Consider the following 14,050-nt stretch of genomic DNA (forward strand, 5'->3'; position numbering starts at 1 on the left):
TTGGGATTCCCCCGGAGGAGCTGGAAGAAGTGGCTGGGGAGAGGGAAGTCTGGGCCTCCCTTCTGAAGCTGCTGCCCCCGCGACCCGACCCCGGAAAAGCGGCAGAAAATGGATGGGTGGATAAGTTTATTGAAAAAGTTTTAGTTAAAAGCTCCAAAATCACTGGCGAAATCACTGCAAGGAGCATTGATCAAAGCTGGTCTGCTCTATTGTAATTGCTTGTGACATGAGGGACCTGGAGTACTCCTTCAGCCTTTGGTGATGTGAACAGATTTCATTTTGGCTTGAACAGAGCTCTCCAGTTAAGTGTATGTATTTTGAGTAAATAAAGCTTGGCTCCTGGGTTGCCTCTGACTGACACTGAGCCAGAAAATCCAGGCCATAGGGCTAACCCAAACAAAACACTTCAATCTGTAAGCATTGCTCTCCACGACTCCCAAAGGACCTGATTGATCCGGAGGCCAATCAGAGTACATTGATCACATATTCTGCCTCCCTTCTACGAGCTCCTTTAGACTTAATTCTAGCACACTCATTTACTTCCTGTCAGAAGTACAGTGTTCCCCAGGAGGGTCATTGCTGTAAAGGTTCACAGTTTGGCAACCTTTTCTTTTTACAGGGCCTCATTTGGAAAAAGCTGTTGTGGTGGATTTCTTTTGAAACAGTCTGCCAAAGGAAATGTCCTTACACTTCCATTATGTGACATTATTATTTGTATTTATAATTAAGCAATAAAAAGCTTAATCAATATTTAGTTAGAGATTATGAGCTACAACAAGAGATTCTCATGCCACCATTGACAGTCTGTGAAAGCCCCATACCCTCTGATGTTGAGCCACATGGCACAACTAAATACGCTTCTTAAACAACATAATGTTTACTTATTAAGAAACTGTATCATTTTTAAGTTTGGGATACACAGCCAATCTATTTGCTGGGTTAGTCAATGTGCTGGACTATAATATATATTAGTGGATGAACAGTTTAAAAGGTTGACATATTAATGTTCCAGGCAACACAAAATAAGTTGCAGACCTACTTTTTACTGCAACTATCAGAAAAATGACCTTTGACCTTTGCAACATGTTTTCCTCTTATCTGAAGACTCACTTTTCTGTCTATCTACTGTGAAATAAAGACCACTAGTCAAAAAAATCCTTTAAAAACAATAAGCGGTAGAACAAATCTTTCAAGAAAATCCACTTTCAGTCAATTTTCCAACATGCCACATGACAGGTTTTGTTTCAGTTTATTTATTTTGCAGTGTGTTGTGTTGCTAATAAGATTTAGATAAATTATTTTGTATAAGAAATTAGATGCAGTTGAGACTTGATATTTGCATTCACTGTAAAAAAGACATACACAGATACAGTGTGAGGCCTCTATTATATTCCTTTTGCTGACAGTCATTTGTGTGTGGTGATTTTTCTTCTTTTATGGGAATTCAGTTCTAACAAGTTTGTTTGAATGTGCCTTTAAACTGTGTGAAGACCTTGCATCAAGAAATTAAATTATAGGAATTACTTTGTTTTCCCTTGGTAAGGTCTCCATGTGGGCTTTTTGTGGTTCCTAATGGAGTGTGATGGCTCACAAACATTTTGAAACATTCATAAATCTTTCACAGTGAGACTGTGGTGGTTTATACAGGTCCTTCTCAAAATATTTGCATATTGTGATGAAGTTCATTATTTTCCATAATGTAATGATAAAAATTAAATTATATTTTATATATTTTAGATTCATTGCACACCAACTGAAATATTTCAGGTCTTTTATTGTTTTAATATTGATGATTTTGGCAAACAGCTGATGAAAACCCAAAATCCCTGTCTCAAAAAATTAGCATATTTCATCCGACAATAAAAGAAAAGTGTTTTAATTAAAAAAAAAACAGTCAATTTTCAAATAATTATGTTCAGTTATGCACTCAATACTTGGTCAGGAATCCTTTTGCAGAAATGACTACTTCAATGCGACATGGAGGCAATCAGCCTGTGGCTCTGCTGAGATGTTATGGAGGCCCCAGGATGCTTCGATAGCGGATTTAAGCTCATCCAGAGTGTTGGGTCTTGCGTCTCTCAACTTTCTCTTCATCATATCCCACAGATTCTCTATGGGATTCAGGTCAGGAGAGTTGGCAGGCCAATTGAGCACAGTAATACCATGTTCAGTAAACCATATACCAGTGGTTTTGGCACTGTGAGCAGGTGCCAGGACGTGCTGAAAAATGAAATCTTCATCTCCATAAAGCTTTTCACCAGATGGAAGCATGAAGTGCTCCAAAACCTCCTGATAGCTGCATTGACCTGCCCTTGATCAAACACAGTGGACCAACACCAGCAGCTGACATGGCTCCCCAGACCATCACTGACTGTGGGTACTTKACACTGGACTTCTGRCCTTTTGGCATTTCCTTCTCCCCAGTCTTCCTCCAGACTCTGGCACCTTGATTTCCGAATGACATTCAAAATTTGCTTTCATCCAAAAAAAGTACTTTGGACCACTGAGCAACAGTCCAGTGCTGCTTCTCTGTGTCAGGGGGTGTGGTTGGTGGTGGTGAGGATAGAACGCTGAGACCCAGGGTATGGTGAAGATGATGATGTTTAATGATGAAGCAACAGTCCAACACAGGCAGCACGGCAGAGAGTTAGCGCACAGCTAATACCGGTAGCTACTGATAGGCAAGACTGAAACTAAAACAAGCAACCTCAGGACTTCACAGTTCTACTGAGGAAACAGACAGACAGACTGACTGACTGACGAGGATCCGACAAGGAACACAGACAACAGGTGAGACTAAATACACATGGGGTAATCAAGGGAACGAGACACACTTGGGAGGCAATCAACGGGGAAAACGCAGAGAGACTCACAGGAAACAGGATCACACAGAAACTCAAAAATAAACACACAGAAACACGGATCATGATGCTCTGTAGCCCAGGTCAGGCGCTTCTGCCGCTGTTTCTGGTTCAAAAGTGGCTTGACCTTTGACCTGGGGAATGCGGCACCTGTAACCCATTTACTGCACATGCCTTTGCACGGTAGCTCTGAATGTTTCTACCCCAGACTCAGTCCACTGCTTCCCCCAAGGTCTGGAATCGGTCCTTCTCCACAATCTTCCTCAGTGTCCGGTCATCTCTTCTCGTTGTGCAACGTTTTCTGCCACACTTTTTCCTTCCCGCAGAGGTGCAGCCTCTGCAGCCTCCCACTCTGGGAACAGCCTATTCGTTCAGAAATGTCTTTCTGTGTCTTAYCCTTACTGAGGGTGTCAATGATGGCCTTCTGGACAGCAGTCAGGTCAGCAGTCTGACCCATGATTGCAGTTTTGAGTAATGAACCAGGCTGGGAGTTTTTAAAAGCCTCAGGAATCTTTTGCAGGAGTTTAGAGTTACTTTGTTGATTCAGATGATGAGGTTAACTGCTTGTTCAGAGAACCTTTTCATGATATGCTAATTTTTTGAGACAGGGATTTTGGGTTTTCATGAGCTGTTTGCCAAAATCATCAGTATTGAAACAATAAAAGACCTGAAATGTTTCAGTTGGTGTGCAATGAATCTAAAATATATGACAGTTTCATTTTTATCATTACATTATGGAAAATAATGAACTTCATCACAATATGCTAATTTTTTGAGAAGGACCTGTATTTATGATGGCTGCATATCAAAGCATTAAGGAGTCTGGTTGTGGTACTGACAGTGGTGACAGCATGTTCAGTATACAGGGTCAGCACAATTTCTGATAATCTATGGGTACATTTTTCTGCCATATTCCAAGAGCACACATTTTCTGTCTGAAAGCAGGATTTCATGTCTTTTGTTCTCAAAACATAATACTTTTGCAACCATTTTTATTTTGAAAGCAGGTCTTCATGTACAAAACTTGTAATGCCTGTACTAAAAACTTCTCCTCGCACTCAGACATAGTCTCTGCTTGGATTCTCTGCTCGCTTACGAAACATTAGCCGTGTCCGAATTCAGGGTTTGCATCCTTTGAAGGCCATTTGGGTCATAGCGCGGCAACAAGGCCTGTCTGAATTCAAAGACTCCTTCAAGTGCAACCTTCAAATATGACCTCGTTTTCATTTGAAGGATGAGTCCAGTGTATCCTTCATGGTCCACCATATCCCATAATTCATTGCGGGTCCAAACCAGGGATTCAGGCAAAGCGGCAAAAGTGGTGAAAAGTGTGACAAATTATTTTTGCTATATATTTTGCTATAACATGAGGCGAAAATATAAGCGTGAAGGTCTCAAATATCTGCTTGGTTCATCAATACATAAACTAATTGTAATATTGCTCCAACATTTTTTTAGATGTCTGTACACGCTGCATTAACACCCAGGTCCTCTTGCCAGCTGTCGGCTGGCTGGGTGCTCCAGGTTCAGTTTACTGGGAGAGAACGCCTAACTCCCAGCACATTGTTATAAAAACCCCTGCTAGCTTTTCCCCAAAGAGATTATTTAGACAGGTAATATCTAGTTGTAAAATGTTTGGTTTACTAAAGTATTTCATTTATTTCTGACCAAATCGACTCTTATAACATAGTAGTTTTATTTAACTGTAATTTCTTATCTGAGATCTGGAGAATATTATATTTGAAAATGAATAATTTGCTTATATTTATTCCTTGTAGAAATGTGCAATACATGTTTGAACATTTTAGAATCAAACTAACAGATTTATTTTGTTTTTCAATGGAATACCCTTTACTATAAAAGTTAATGTATGAATCAGGAGTAATACATGGCTATAAAACAAACTTCAACTCCATTGTTTTTGTCTTTGCTGCTCTCTGCTTCATGCTGTCACAGTTGCTATGCAACATGAGTTACACTGAGGTGGGGGCGGGGACAGTTGGTGAAGGCTAGACTTGTCCGAATTCAAAACTTTTCTCTTCCGGTCTTTGTTTATTTGCAGTCTTTGAAGGACCTGCCCTACGTAGACCGGGTCCTTCCAAGAATGCAGACCCTGAATTCGGACACGGATATTTTCTGCTTGCTTTTGGAACAAAAAATGCACAGTCGCCTGGCAACCTCTGAGCCAGGCGACTGTGCTCAGTCGCCTGGCTCACTGGGTACCCAGTGTTGTACCCAGTACAACACTGGGTGCGTTTGTTTCCTTCTTGCAAGTGTGCCTGTGTGGCTACTATTGATTGTAGCAACTTGCGCCACCCACTGGATGCAGGGAGAAACAACCACCTCAGCTTTCTGCTCCGTGTTACACTAAACATCCTCCACACTCCACAAGCAGTGTGCTACTGATGTTAACAGCCTTCTGACATTAGGCAGGAGTTTGTTCATCCACCAAACTCCCTACATCCAGTTGGTGGCGCAGTTTGCTACAATCGATAGTAGACACACAAACACACCCACTAGAAGGAAACAAACGCACCAGGTACAACAATTTCATTCTATTGGCTGAGAGGTTGCCAGGCAACGGTGCCAAAAGCTGATTCCAAAAGCAAGCAGAGAATGCTCATAAATGAGAAGAGAGTTTTGCAAGTGCGTGATAAGTTTTGAGTACAAACATTACAAGTTTTGAGAAGAAAGACATGAAGTTCTGCTTTCAACATGGAAATGTAAGGAAAAGTCTATCCATCCATTTTCTTGCACCCTTTTTCCCTCAGTGGGGTCGGGAGGGGTGCTGGTGCCCATCTCCAGCCAACGTTCCGGGCGAGAGGCGGGGTACACCCTGGACAGGTCGCCAGTCTGTCGCAGGGCAACACAGAGACACACAGGACACACAACCATGCACACACACACTCACACCTAGGGGCAATTTGGAGAGGCCAATTAACCTGACAGTCATGTTTTTGGACTGTGGGAGGAAACCGGAGTACCCGGAGAAAACCCACGCATGCACAGGGAGAACATGGAGACTCCATGCAGAAAGACCGGGGCCGGGAATCGAACCCAGAACCTTCTTGCTGCAAGGCAACAGCTCTACCAACTGCGCCACTGTGCAGCCCTCCGTAAGGAAAAGTATTAAATGTTTTGAGAACAAAAGACAAGTAATCCTGCTTTCAGATTGAAAATGTGTGCTCTGGAATTATAGCAGAAAAATTCCCTTAAAGATCTGGAGTCAAATTTCAGTTGGGGCAGTTTTGTTTAAACTGATTAGAAAATGTTTTAACTTGCAAGCCAGAAGTTTTTATTACTCTGTTCTTATGAGTCCAACTGAAGTGTTTCACCAGTTTTTATAGTGTAACAACTGGAGTTGATGATTGTATTTTTTAAATTTATTTTCAACAGCTTATAATTCTTCTGTTTTCTTTCACAGGAGGGATATTTGAGTCCATTGAAAGTGGTCCTTCAGGTGCCGAGGAACTAGCCTTCAAATTTGCTTTAAACACAATCAACAGGAACAGAACCCTACTGCCAAATACTACTCTCACTTATGACATCCAAAGGATAAACATCTATGACAGCTTTGAAGCCTCAAGGAAAGGTATGCATTTGTAGTTTGAAAGCTTTATGGGCTGAGATTATGCTCATTATAGTCAAGCAGTGAGACTGTGCTGAGTTGTGGACATCTGAAAACAGAAAGCTGATTAGCTTTTTCTAACTAGTCATTATCTGCCCATAAATATGTGTATGTGTTTGCATCAGCCTGATATTTCGACTCTTTGCTCAATTAGAGCCCACAGTATTCTGTCTTGATGATTTATATAAGTCTTTTATACTAAATGTGCTCTAAAAAATAAAGCTAATGCATTGGTAGTTGGTTGTTTAGGTTTCACCCAACTGCACTCAAATCATCTCAGGAACACTTTCAACTTCATGTCATGGAAACAAATTCAAGGTTGCAGCATTTCATACACAGTGATGAAATGTTGCAACAAAATATGAAACAAAAACTGACTATTTATTTGAGCAATTTCAATAATCCTACTTATGGCACAGAATATTATTGCTTTATGCTGTTCTTCCCTTTATGAAGTAAAACTGAAACCTACAGCAATGTTAGCTGGATAAGAAGCCAGTTAACATTAGAGCATGGCCAGATGTAGCATGGTCAGGCATGCTACTTTAGACTTTAAATATTCAAGAACTGCTTTAAATTTAGCTTTAACAACAGTCTCGTTAGTTTTTATTCCATAACTTCCTGAACAGATAATCTACTTTCTTGGAAACAAGAGAACTCACAGTAACCTAAGATGGTAAAACAGATTTAAAAAAGGCCAAATGTGCTAAAGTGGAGCAGCATGAGCAATTCCAGAACTTTCTTTTACATTTTATATAACTTTAAGTATAACTCTTAGCTTATATTCATGCCTCATGAACTTAATATAAGACAAAGACAGAGTACAAATTACAAATGTCTTAAGATGCCCCTGATTTATTTACTTTATACAATAGTTTACAGTTGGACTAAGTTACTGCTTCCTATGCTATCAAATTCTTTAAATTATTCTTGGCTGCTTAATTCACTTAAAATCCAATGAAAAAATATTCTGATTTTAGAAATAATGTAAACCTTTTTTTTTAATGATTTGTTTTAAAATCCGTGTAATGGCTTGGTACAACCCAACTTCTTTAATAGGTTAATAAATCTAACTTAACAAGTGGAACGGTTTTAGATTGTAAATGTTCTGCGTAATACAAGCATGTAACTAATTACTTTGTTTCCTCTCTTTAGCTTGTGACCAGCTTTCTCTTGGCGTGGCAGCCATCTTTGGCCCCTCTCACAGTTCCTCTGCCAATGCAGTCCAGTCAATATGCAATGCTTTGGGTGTCCCACATATTCAGACCAAGTGGAAGCATCAAGTATCAGACAACCGAGACACCTACTATGTGAGCCTGTTTCCAGACTTCTCCTCCCTCAGCCGGGCTATTCTGGATCTAGTCCACTTCTTCAAATGGAAGACAGTTACTGTGGTTTATGATGATAGCACTGGTAAGAGTATTAACATGTTCTCTATTGTGCTGGTTCCCAGTATTAATCCATATTTTTAATTTATCTACAGATCATTTTCAATTGCTTTGAAAATGATTCATGTAGAGGTTTCATGATACCAGTTTTTTCCAGACTAAGTAGGAATATGAGTACTTCAAAACCAAATATTCATGACAAGTAGTTAACTAGTTAGTATTTATAATTCATACAACAACTTTTAAAAGCAAATACATTGAGAACAGTTTGGCTCTTCTTTTTAAGCTTACTGTCATGGTCTGTCAGTAAGCTTATAACCCACATGCACAATCAATCAGCAGACACCCGGATGAAATGACAATCAATGTTTATTTACAATATTTACAAACTTTCTCTATGTGAGCCTGTTTCCAGATTTTGGTTCAGTGATGCCCGGAGATGGGACTGAATGAATAAAATAACTGAAGGTTTGGGTTTGACAAGGAGATTCTTTGAATGAGGAAGTTAAAAAGTTATGTTACGGTTTGGAGGAGAGGAATATGGACATTGGGGAGAAGTTTGAAATATGTCAGTGAAATCCCAAATGGCCCAGTTTGCCATATGAGGTTTGGCTCGAAGGAGTTTGGTCCCAAAGAGCTGCTTGCAGATAATCCATTGGAGAATGAACAGGCAGAAGGACTTGAGAGGAACATGGAGTTCAAAGGGCTAGAGAGTACCAGTACAGAGGGATTATCAGGTGGGGTCACATTGTGTCAGCAGCCACACTGCTGCACATGTTGCCTTCAGAATTCAAGCAAGAATATTTTATTCCAACTATTTAAACAATTTACAATTAGGCTGATAAAATAATATACAACTCACATCCACCATAGATCACTTCTCTTTGCCAGGTGCAACTCCCACACGCAGCTTTGTTTAAAGTTGTCAGAAGACTTTTTTTAGCATAGCATCACTGTACCTCACACTGGCGAACGTTCAAGCCGCTGAATTTTTTATTTCTGAAAGCTTACTTGATCACCTGCCTTGATGCATGCAGCTACGTCTTTGTTATCCCTCTAATTATGACCAAAATATGAAGAAATAATTGTATTTTATTTGTCCTTTTATATGAATATTAATGTCTTTTTTCAAAATAAAAACTTACATTTTAGGAAAGCTCTATTCTGGTGCCCCTTTTGCTCACCATGTATATGTATCTTATTTAGAGGGACTTGACATATCGATAACTGATGATCTTACCTTGAACAAATAGCTTTAATATTGCTGGAAAGTAATATCTGACTCATTTATCAGCTCACCACATTTAATGCTTATGGCTCATTACGATGCATCTCATTCACTAATGTCAAATTTTTAGAATAACTTATTTTGTCAACATTGTGATGAACTGCCGTAGTACGCTGACAACGTTCTAGCTAATTTTAAAACAACACAATAAATGTGGGTAACCATGGTAACCAGTGAGCATCTAAAGCTCAAACTCCATGCGCATCCACTGTATTTACGAACAAATAATCCCTCTATAGATTAATCACCAGGTGCTGAATGCTTCTCTAAAAGCTCCTTATGTCCAGCATCAGGCCTTCAACATTAAGCACGACTGTGCTTAAGGTGACTAATCAAATCTGATGCATTAAAAGCATTGTTTTTCTCCTCGCCAAACTTTTAACATTTATTAATTGGGTAAATGATATTGTATTTTTTTTATTATTGAGATTATGCCAGATGTTTTCTGATATAAGGGAATTTCAAAATGACTTATTCCAGTTGGAAAGCTGTTTTCTCCAATTATACTGACACCGCTTGAACTCTGTGCAGGTCTCATACAGTTGAAGCACTTGTTTAAAAAAAAAAAAAAAAACGCCCACACCATCTAACATGTTATCGGTGCTATACGTTATGACATCAGGCTGATAAGAATGACTCAAAATTTCTTGTTATCGACTGATAAATATCGAGCCTGTAATTATTTTGCATCCCTTGTAATAGGCCTAAGTGATATTATAATGATAAATTATATTATTACAAGTATCCTTATAAAAACAAACACTGCATGGAAAATTATCTAGTAACAGAGAATATTCATATTTGCCAAATTACTACAAACTAATATATGAGGTGGCAGTTGATAATATATTGAGCCTTTTGGGAGCCAAAATTGTCTGCAAGGAGTGACTTTCTTCCTCTAGTGAAGAGAAAGAGAAAGTATTTGTCCTATAGTGGGGTTTAACTGTCCCCGTGACATCAGAGTTTTCTTCCTGAAACAACTCCTTTTTCCTGCTGCTGGGACCAGTGTTCCATCCATCCATCTATCCATTTTCTAATACTCTTATGGCTAGTGGGGTCACTGGAGGGGGTGGTATCTATTTCCAGTGGGCGAAAAGGGGGGTACACCATGGTAATACCAGCCCAGTACCATTATCATTTTTAATTATGTAAAGCACCTTGAAATGCCTTGCTGCTGAAATGTGCTATACAAATAAAATTTGATTGATTGATTGATTGATTGATCATAATGCAGTAAGTCCAGTCATAAAAATATCTTGCTGCTAAATATTCCACACCAAGATGCACCAGATGCAAACTTGAAATCATAGGCATTCCTAATCTACAAATAACATGCAAACATGATTGCATTAGTTAAACGGGGAGAATAGCAGGTGCATTAAATTTAGCTTGTCTGCCTTCATGAATATGCAAAACATGAGCTGTTCATCAGAAAGCACAAAATACTAGGAGGAGGATATGCAAAATACAGCTGAGAAGAGATTTATTTTTGATTGAGTTTTCATTGTTTTCACTGTTGTATAGGACCACATTATATACTTATGGAAATCAAATGTATTATTATTATTATTATTATTATTATTATTATTATTATTACACCTCCTGGCTTTCATCTTCATCTTTACGGCTTATTTGCTCTTCAAAACTCTCCATGATGACAGCTGGTGTCACACAAAATCCTCATGAAAAGTGGACGGTCTGCACCACTTTTATCTGTAATCAAATGCAACAACAATCTTTGTCAGTTGTGCACATGCAGCCCCCCTGCCCCCCACCACAACTTAGTACTTCTTGTTTGTAATCTTTGCATATCAGGCCTTAATGTTTTAGTAGTATTAAACAAAGTAGGAATGGTTAGGAATGACAGGATCTAAGCCACAAAGTGACTTAGTGAAATAACAGCAAGATCAGTGGATGCTGAGAGGCAAGTGTACAGATGTGTCTCATGTTCTGAAAAGATTCCAACCTTTAAACTTCTGGTGGTTTTTACATAAGCTCAAGAACAATGTGTAGAGATACTCATGGAATAGGTTCCTATGGCAAAGTAGCTGCATCCAAATCTTCAAAAAAAAAAAAAAAAGCAGATTGAGTGGAGTCACATATGTGATCTCTGGGTTTGGAAGCTTCCTGGAGGACGGAACATGTCTAATTGCATTGAGTCAGATGAGTTTCTGTTGCTGAGCTTGGCCTCTTTGTTGCTGTGAAGTTAACTCTGAATGCCTCAGCATGCAAAGGCATTTTGAACAATTGGCATATACATCCTGTCCAAAACAGAAAAATTAAAAAAGGGGGTAAAAAAATCATTGTAACCAAATTTAAATCTTCCATCTTAAAATTTTTTAGACTTTGAAATAGTGTAATTTTTATTATTCATCATGTCTGAGTGAATATTTATCTGGGAAAAGCTTTTTTACTGTTTAATTTTGCAGTCTTACCTCAAAGGTGACATTATGCCAGTAGGTTGATGTATGTAGCATATGCTGGAGGTCATATTGTGTGTGCTAGCCTAAGGTAAAACTGCCAGGCCTCCCAAAGCTTCATCTAGCCAGGAAGCTGGAGTTAGTATAGACGGACTGGTCATATTGCATAATATCATAGGCGTAGGAACCGGGGGATACAGGGGGGACATGTCCCCCCCCAATATCGGAGAGAGTCACATTCGTCCCCCCAATAATTTCACCGCAGTTGCGAATAATTTTATAATCTTCCACTCACATGCTTTTATTTTGAAGGCACACAACAGCGCATTCAGCAGAGTGCTTGCATGTTTTAGGGAGAAAACTAAAACATGCAGGATGTCGGCCCTTGAGGACCGACTTTGGGCACCCCTGTGCTTGTGGGTCACTTTTGACCCACAAGACAACATAAGCTATTTGCCTCTGACTAGTAAATTTTACAACACGCAGCCAGCACAGACCACCTTTCTTAATCCGGTTTCTGTTGCCGATGTCGGAAGTTTTATTTTTAGTACAAGGTCTCTGCACCTCACACTGCTCCCTGTTCAGCCTGCTGCACTTTTCTTCTCAGATTGTTTTCTCATCATTTATCCACTTACCACCTGCATGTAACACGTGTGGGTCATTGAGGTGTATTTGTTACGGCGCTATTGGCACGTCAGGGTTCAGGATAAGAATGACGATCGCAGAGTGTGTACCGATCAGATACCCAGATGACCCCGAGGCAATCATGAAGCAGTATGACGGTTCCGTTCTTTAATCGGCGGKTTTRGTGTGTGTGGTTCTACAACAAATGAATAAATAAAAATTACAATCTACCATGAATATATACACTCATTTACAACAAATTACAATCATGTTSCATTGCAAGTAAAGTTAAACAAAGTAGAACAAAGCGACCAAACATATTATGTGTTACCGTACTAGCATATAAATTAGCTTAGCATACCCTTCGCTTATGTTAAATAAAGTCTAACAGAGAATGTTGAAGCTACTTATATAAACATATCTCGAACATAAATACACTGCAACCTACCACTCATATGGACGCACACTTGAACAAACCCACGAAACCGCTAACAAACACCACATCTGCTGCTCTGTACAGCTTCTCGAACAATGTCTTATGAAAGGAAAAAATATATCACCCTCAAACGGCCGCGCCACCTGGTGGCGAGGCTAGGGACTACAGCACGGCCTTCAGAACAGTATCTAATTTACTAATCTCAATCTGGTAACATAACTGTTTTATCACGCTTTGATAAGTAGTTGAAGTATGCTGATAACATGCTGCCTAATGTTAAAACGGCAAGACCAATGCAAGTAACCATAGCAATCAGTGACAGTTCAAATCCAGTCTGGTTCTTTCTGCAGACAGGTTTGCATTCATCTATTGTGTTTACAAACAAAAAATCCTTCTATATTGATTTTTATGGTTAATTTTTATGGAAGAAGAGTGAAGTGGGATTCAATCAATCTTGTTTAAAGTCCAATATGAAGTTTCCAGTCATTGGTGGTTTGGGTTGCCATGTCATCTACTGGTTTTGGACCAGTGGATTTTGTGATGTCCACATCAACACATCCATTAATCAGAAAGCTTCAGAGCACTTCATGCATGCTTCTTCTGGCAAACTTTATGGAGATGCTGATTTCATATTCCAGCGGGACTTGACACTGCCAAAAGTACCAAATGTTGCTTCAGTGACCATGGTGTTCCAGTGACAGCAAACTGGCCTGGACAGATTCCATTAGAGAGGTTTTTCTCAATTGGTTTCTGTCATGCCCCCTAGAGAACATACACTCATAAATTCCTTATCTTCCCCCAAAAAGTATTAAAATACTACTATTGAACCTGATGGTATTTAATTGCTTATCTGTACAAAACACTGGCACCAGGTCTATTAAATTGTACACATCTTGGTGGTACCATTGGTACCATTCTGCACACAATCACCTAAAGCAAAGTAATGCAATGAGCTAATTTTGTTGTTTTAAGTCTTAAAACAATTTCTAAGTTCAGTTTATTAACTCAGTCTGAAATATTTAATCAAGATGATGTGATTCTCAAAAGAGAAAAAAATGCAAATGATTTACTGGTATGTGCATGAATAGACCCAACACTGACGCTTTTTTAAAACTATATAAATCACTTGTCAGTTTCATGTGCTTATTTGTTTTTACACATTAGGACACGATGTAGAGCTAAAAATATCTATTATTAATTTATCTATCTAAACCAGTGTTTCTCAACCTTTTTGGGCCAGCGCCCCCCTAGCCTTTATCCAGGTCCCCCCCTTTCCCCACCAAAGAATTTGTAGGCTACTTTGCACTGAGCATTATTTTATCATTAATATTACTATCACTATTGTAGATGTTTTGATTTTTATGCTTGTTTCTATATTTATCATCAAAAATAATTTCCCAGAGAA

General features: G+C 39.1%; 1 protein-coding gene across 5 annotated transcripts in view; it reads left to right on the forward strand.

Moving 5' to 3' along the window:
* Positions 1 to 14,050, forward strand: part of LOC103478802 (glutamate receptor, ionotropic, kainate 2) — a 561,179-nt gene that overhangs the window by 135,044 nt on the left and 412,085 nt on the right. For 4 of the 5 annotated variants that reach the window (XM_017309433.1, XM_008432852.2, XM_008432853.2 and 1 more), the window contains 2 exons: positions 6,286 to 6,453; positions 7,645 to 7,902. The exons of the other annotated variant lie outside the window; for it this stretch is intronic. In XM_017309433.1, the coding sequence (XP_017164922.1) occupies positions 6,286 to 6,453; positions 7,645 to 7,902 (426 nt within the window). The remainder of the gene's footprint in view (positions 1 to 6,285; positions 6,454 to 7,644; positions 7,903 to 14,050) is intronic. 5 annotated transcript variants of the gene reach the window in all.

The sequence above is a fragment of the Poecilia reticulata genome, linkage group LG16, assembly GCF_000633615.1.
Source record: "Poecilia reticulata strain Guanapo linkage group LG16, Guppy_female_1.0+MT, whole genome shotgun sequence".
In the NCBI taxonomy this organism is placed as follows: Eukaryota; Metazoa; Chordata; class Actinopteri; order Cyprinodontiformes; family Poeciliidae; genus Poecilia; species Poecilia reticulata.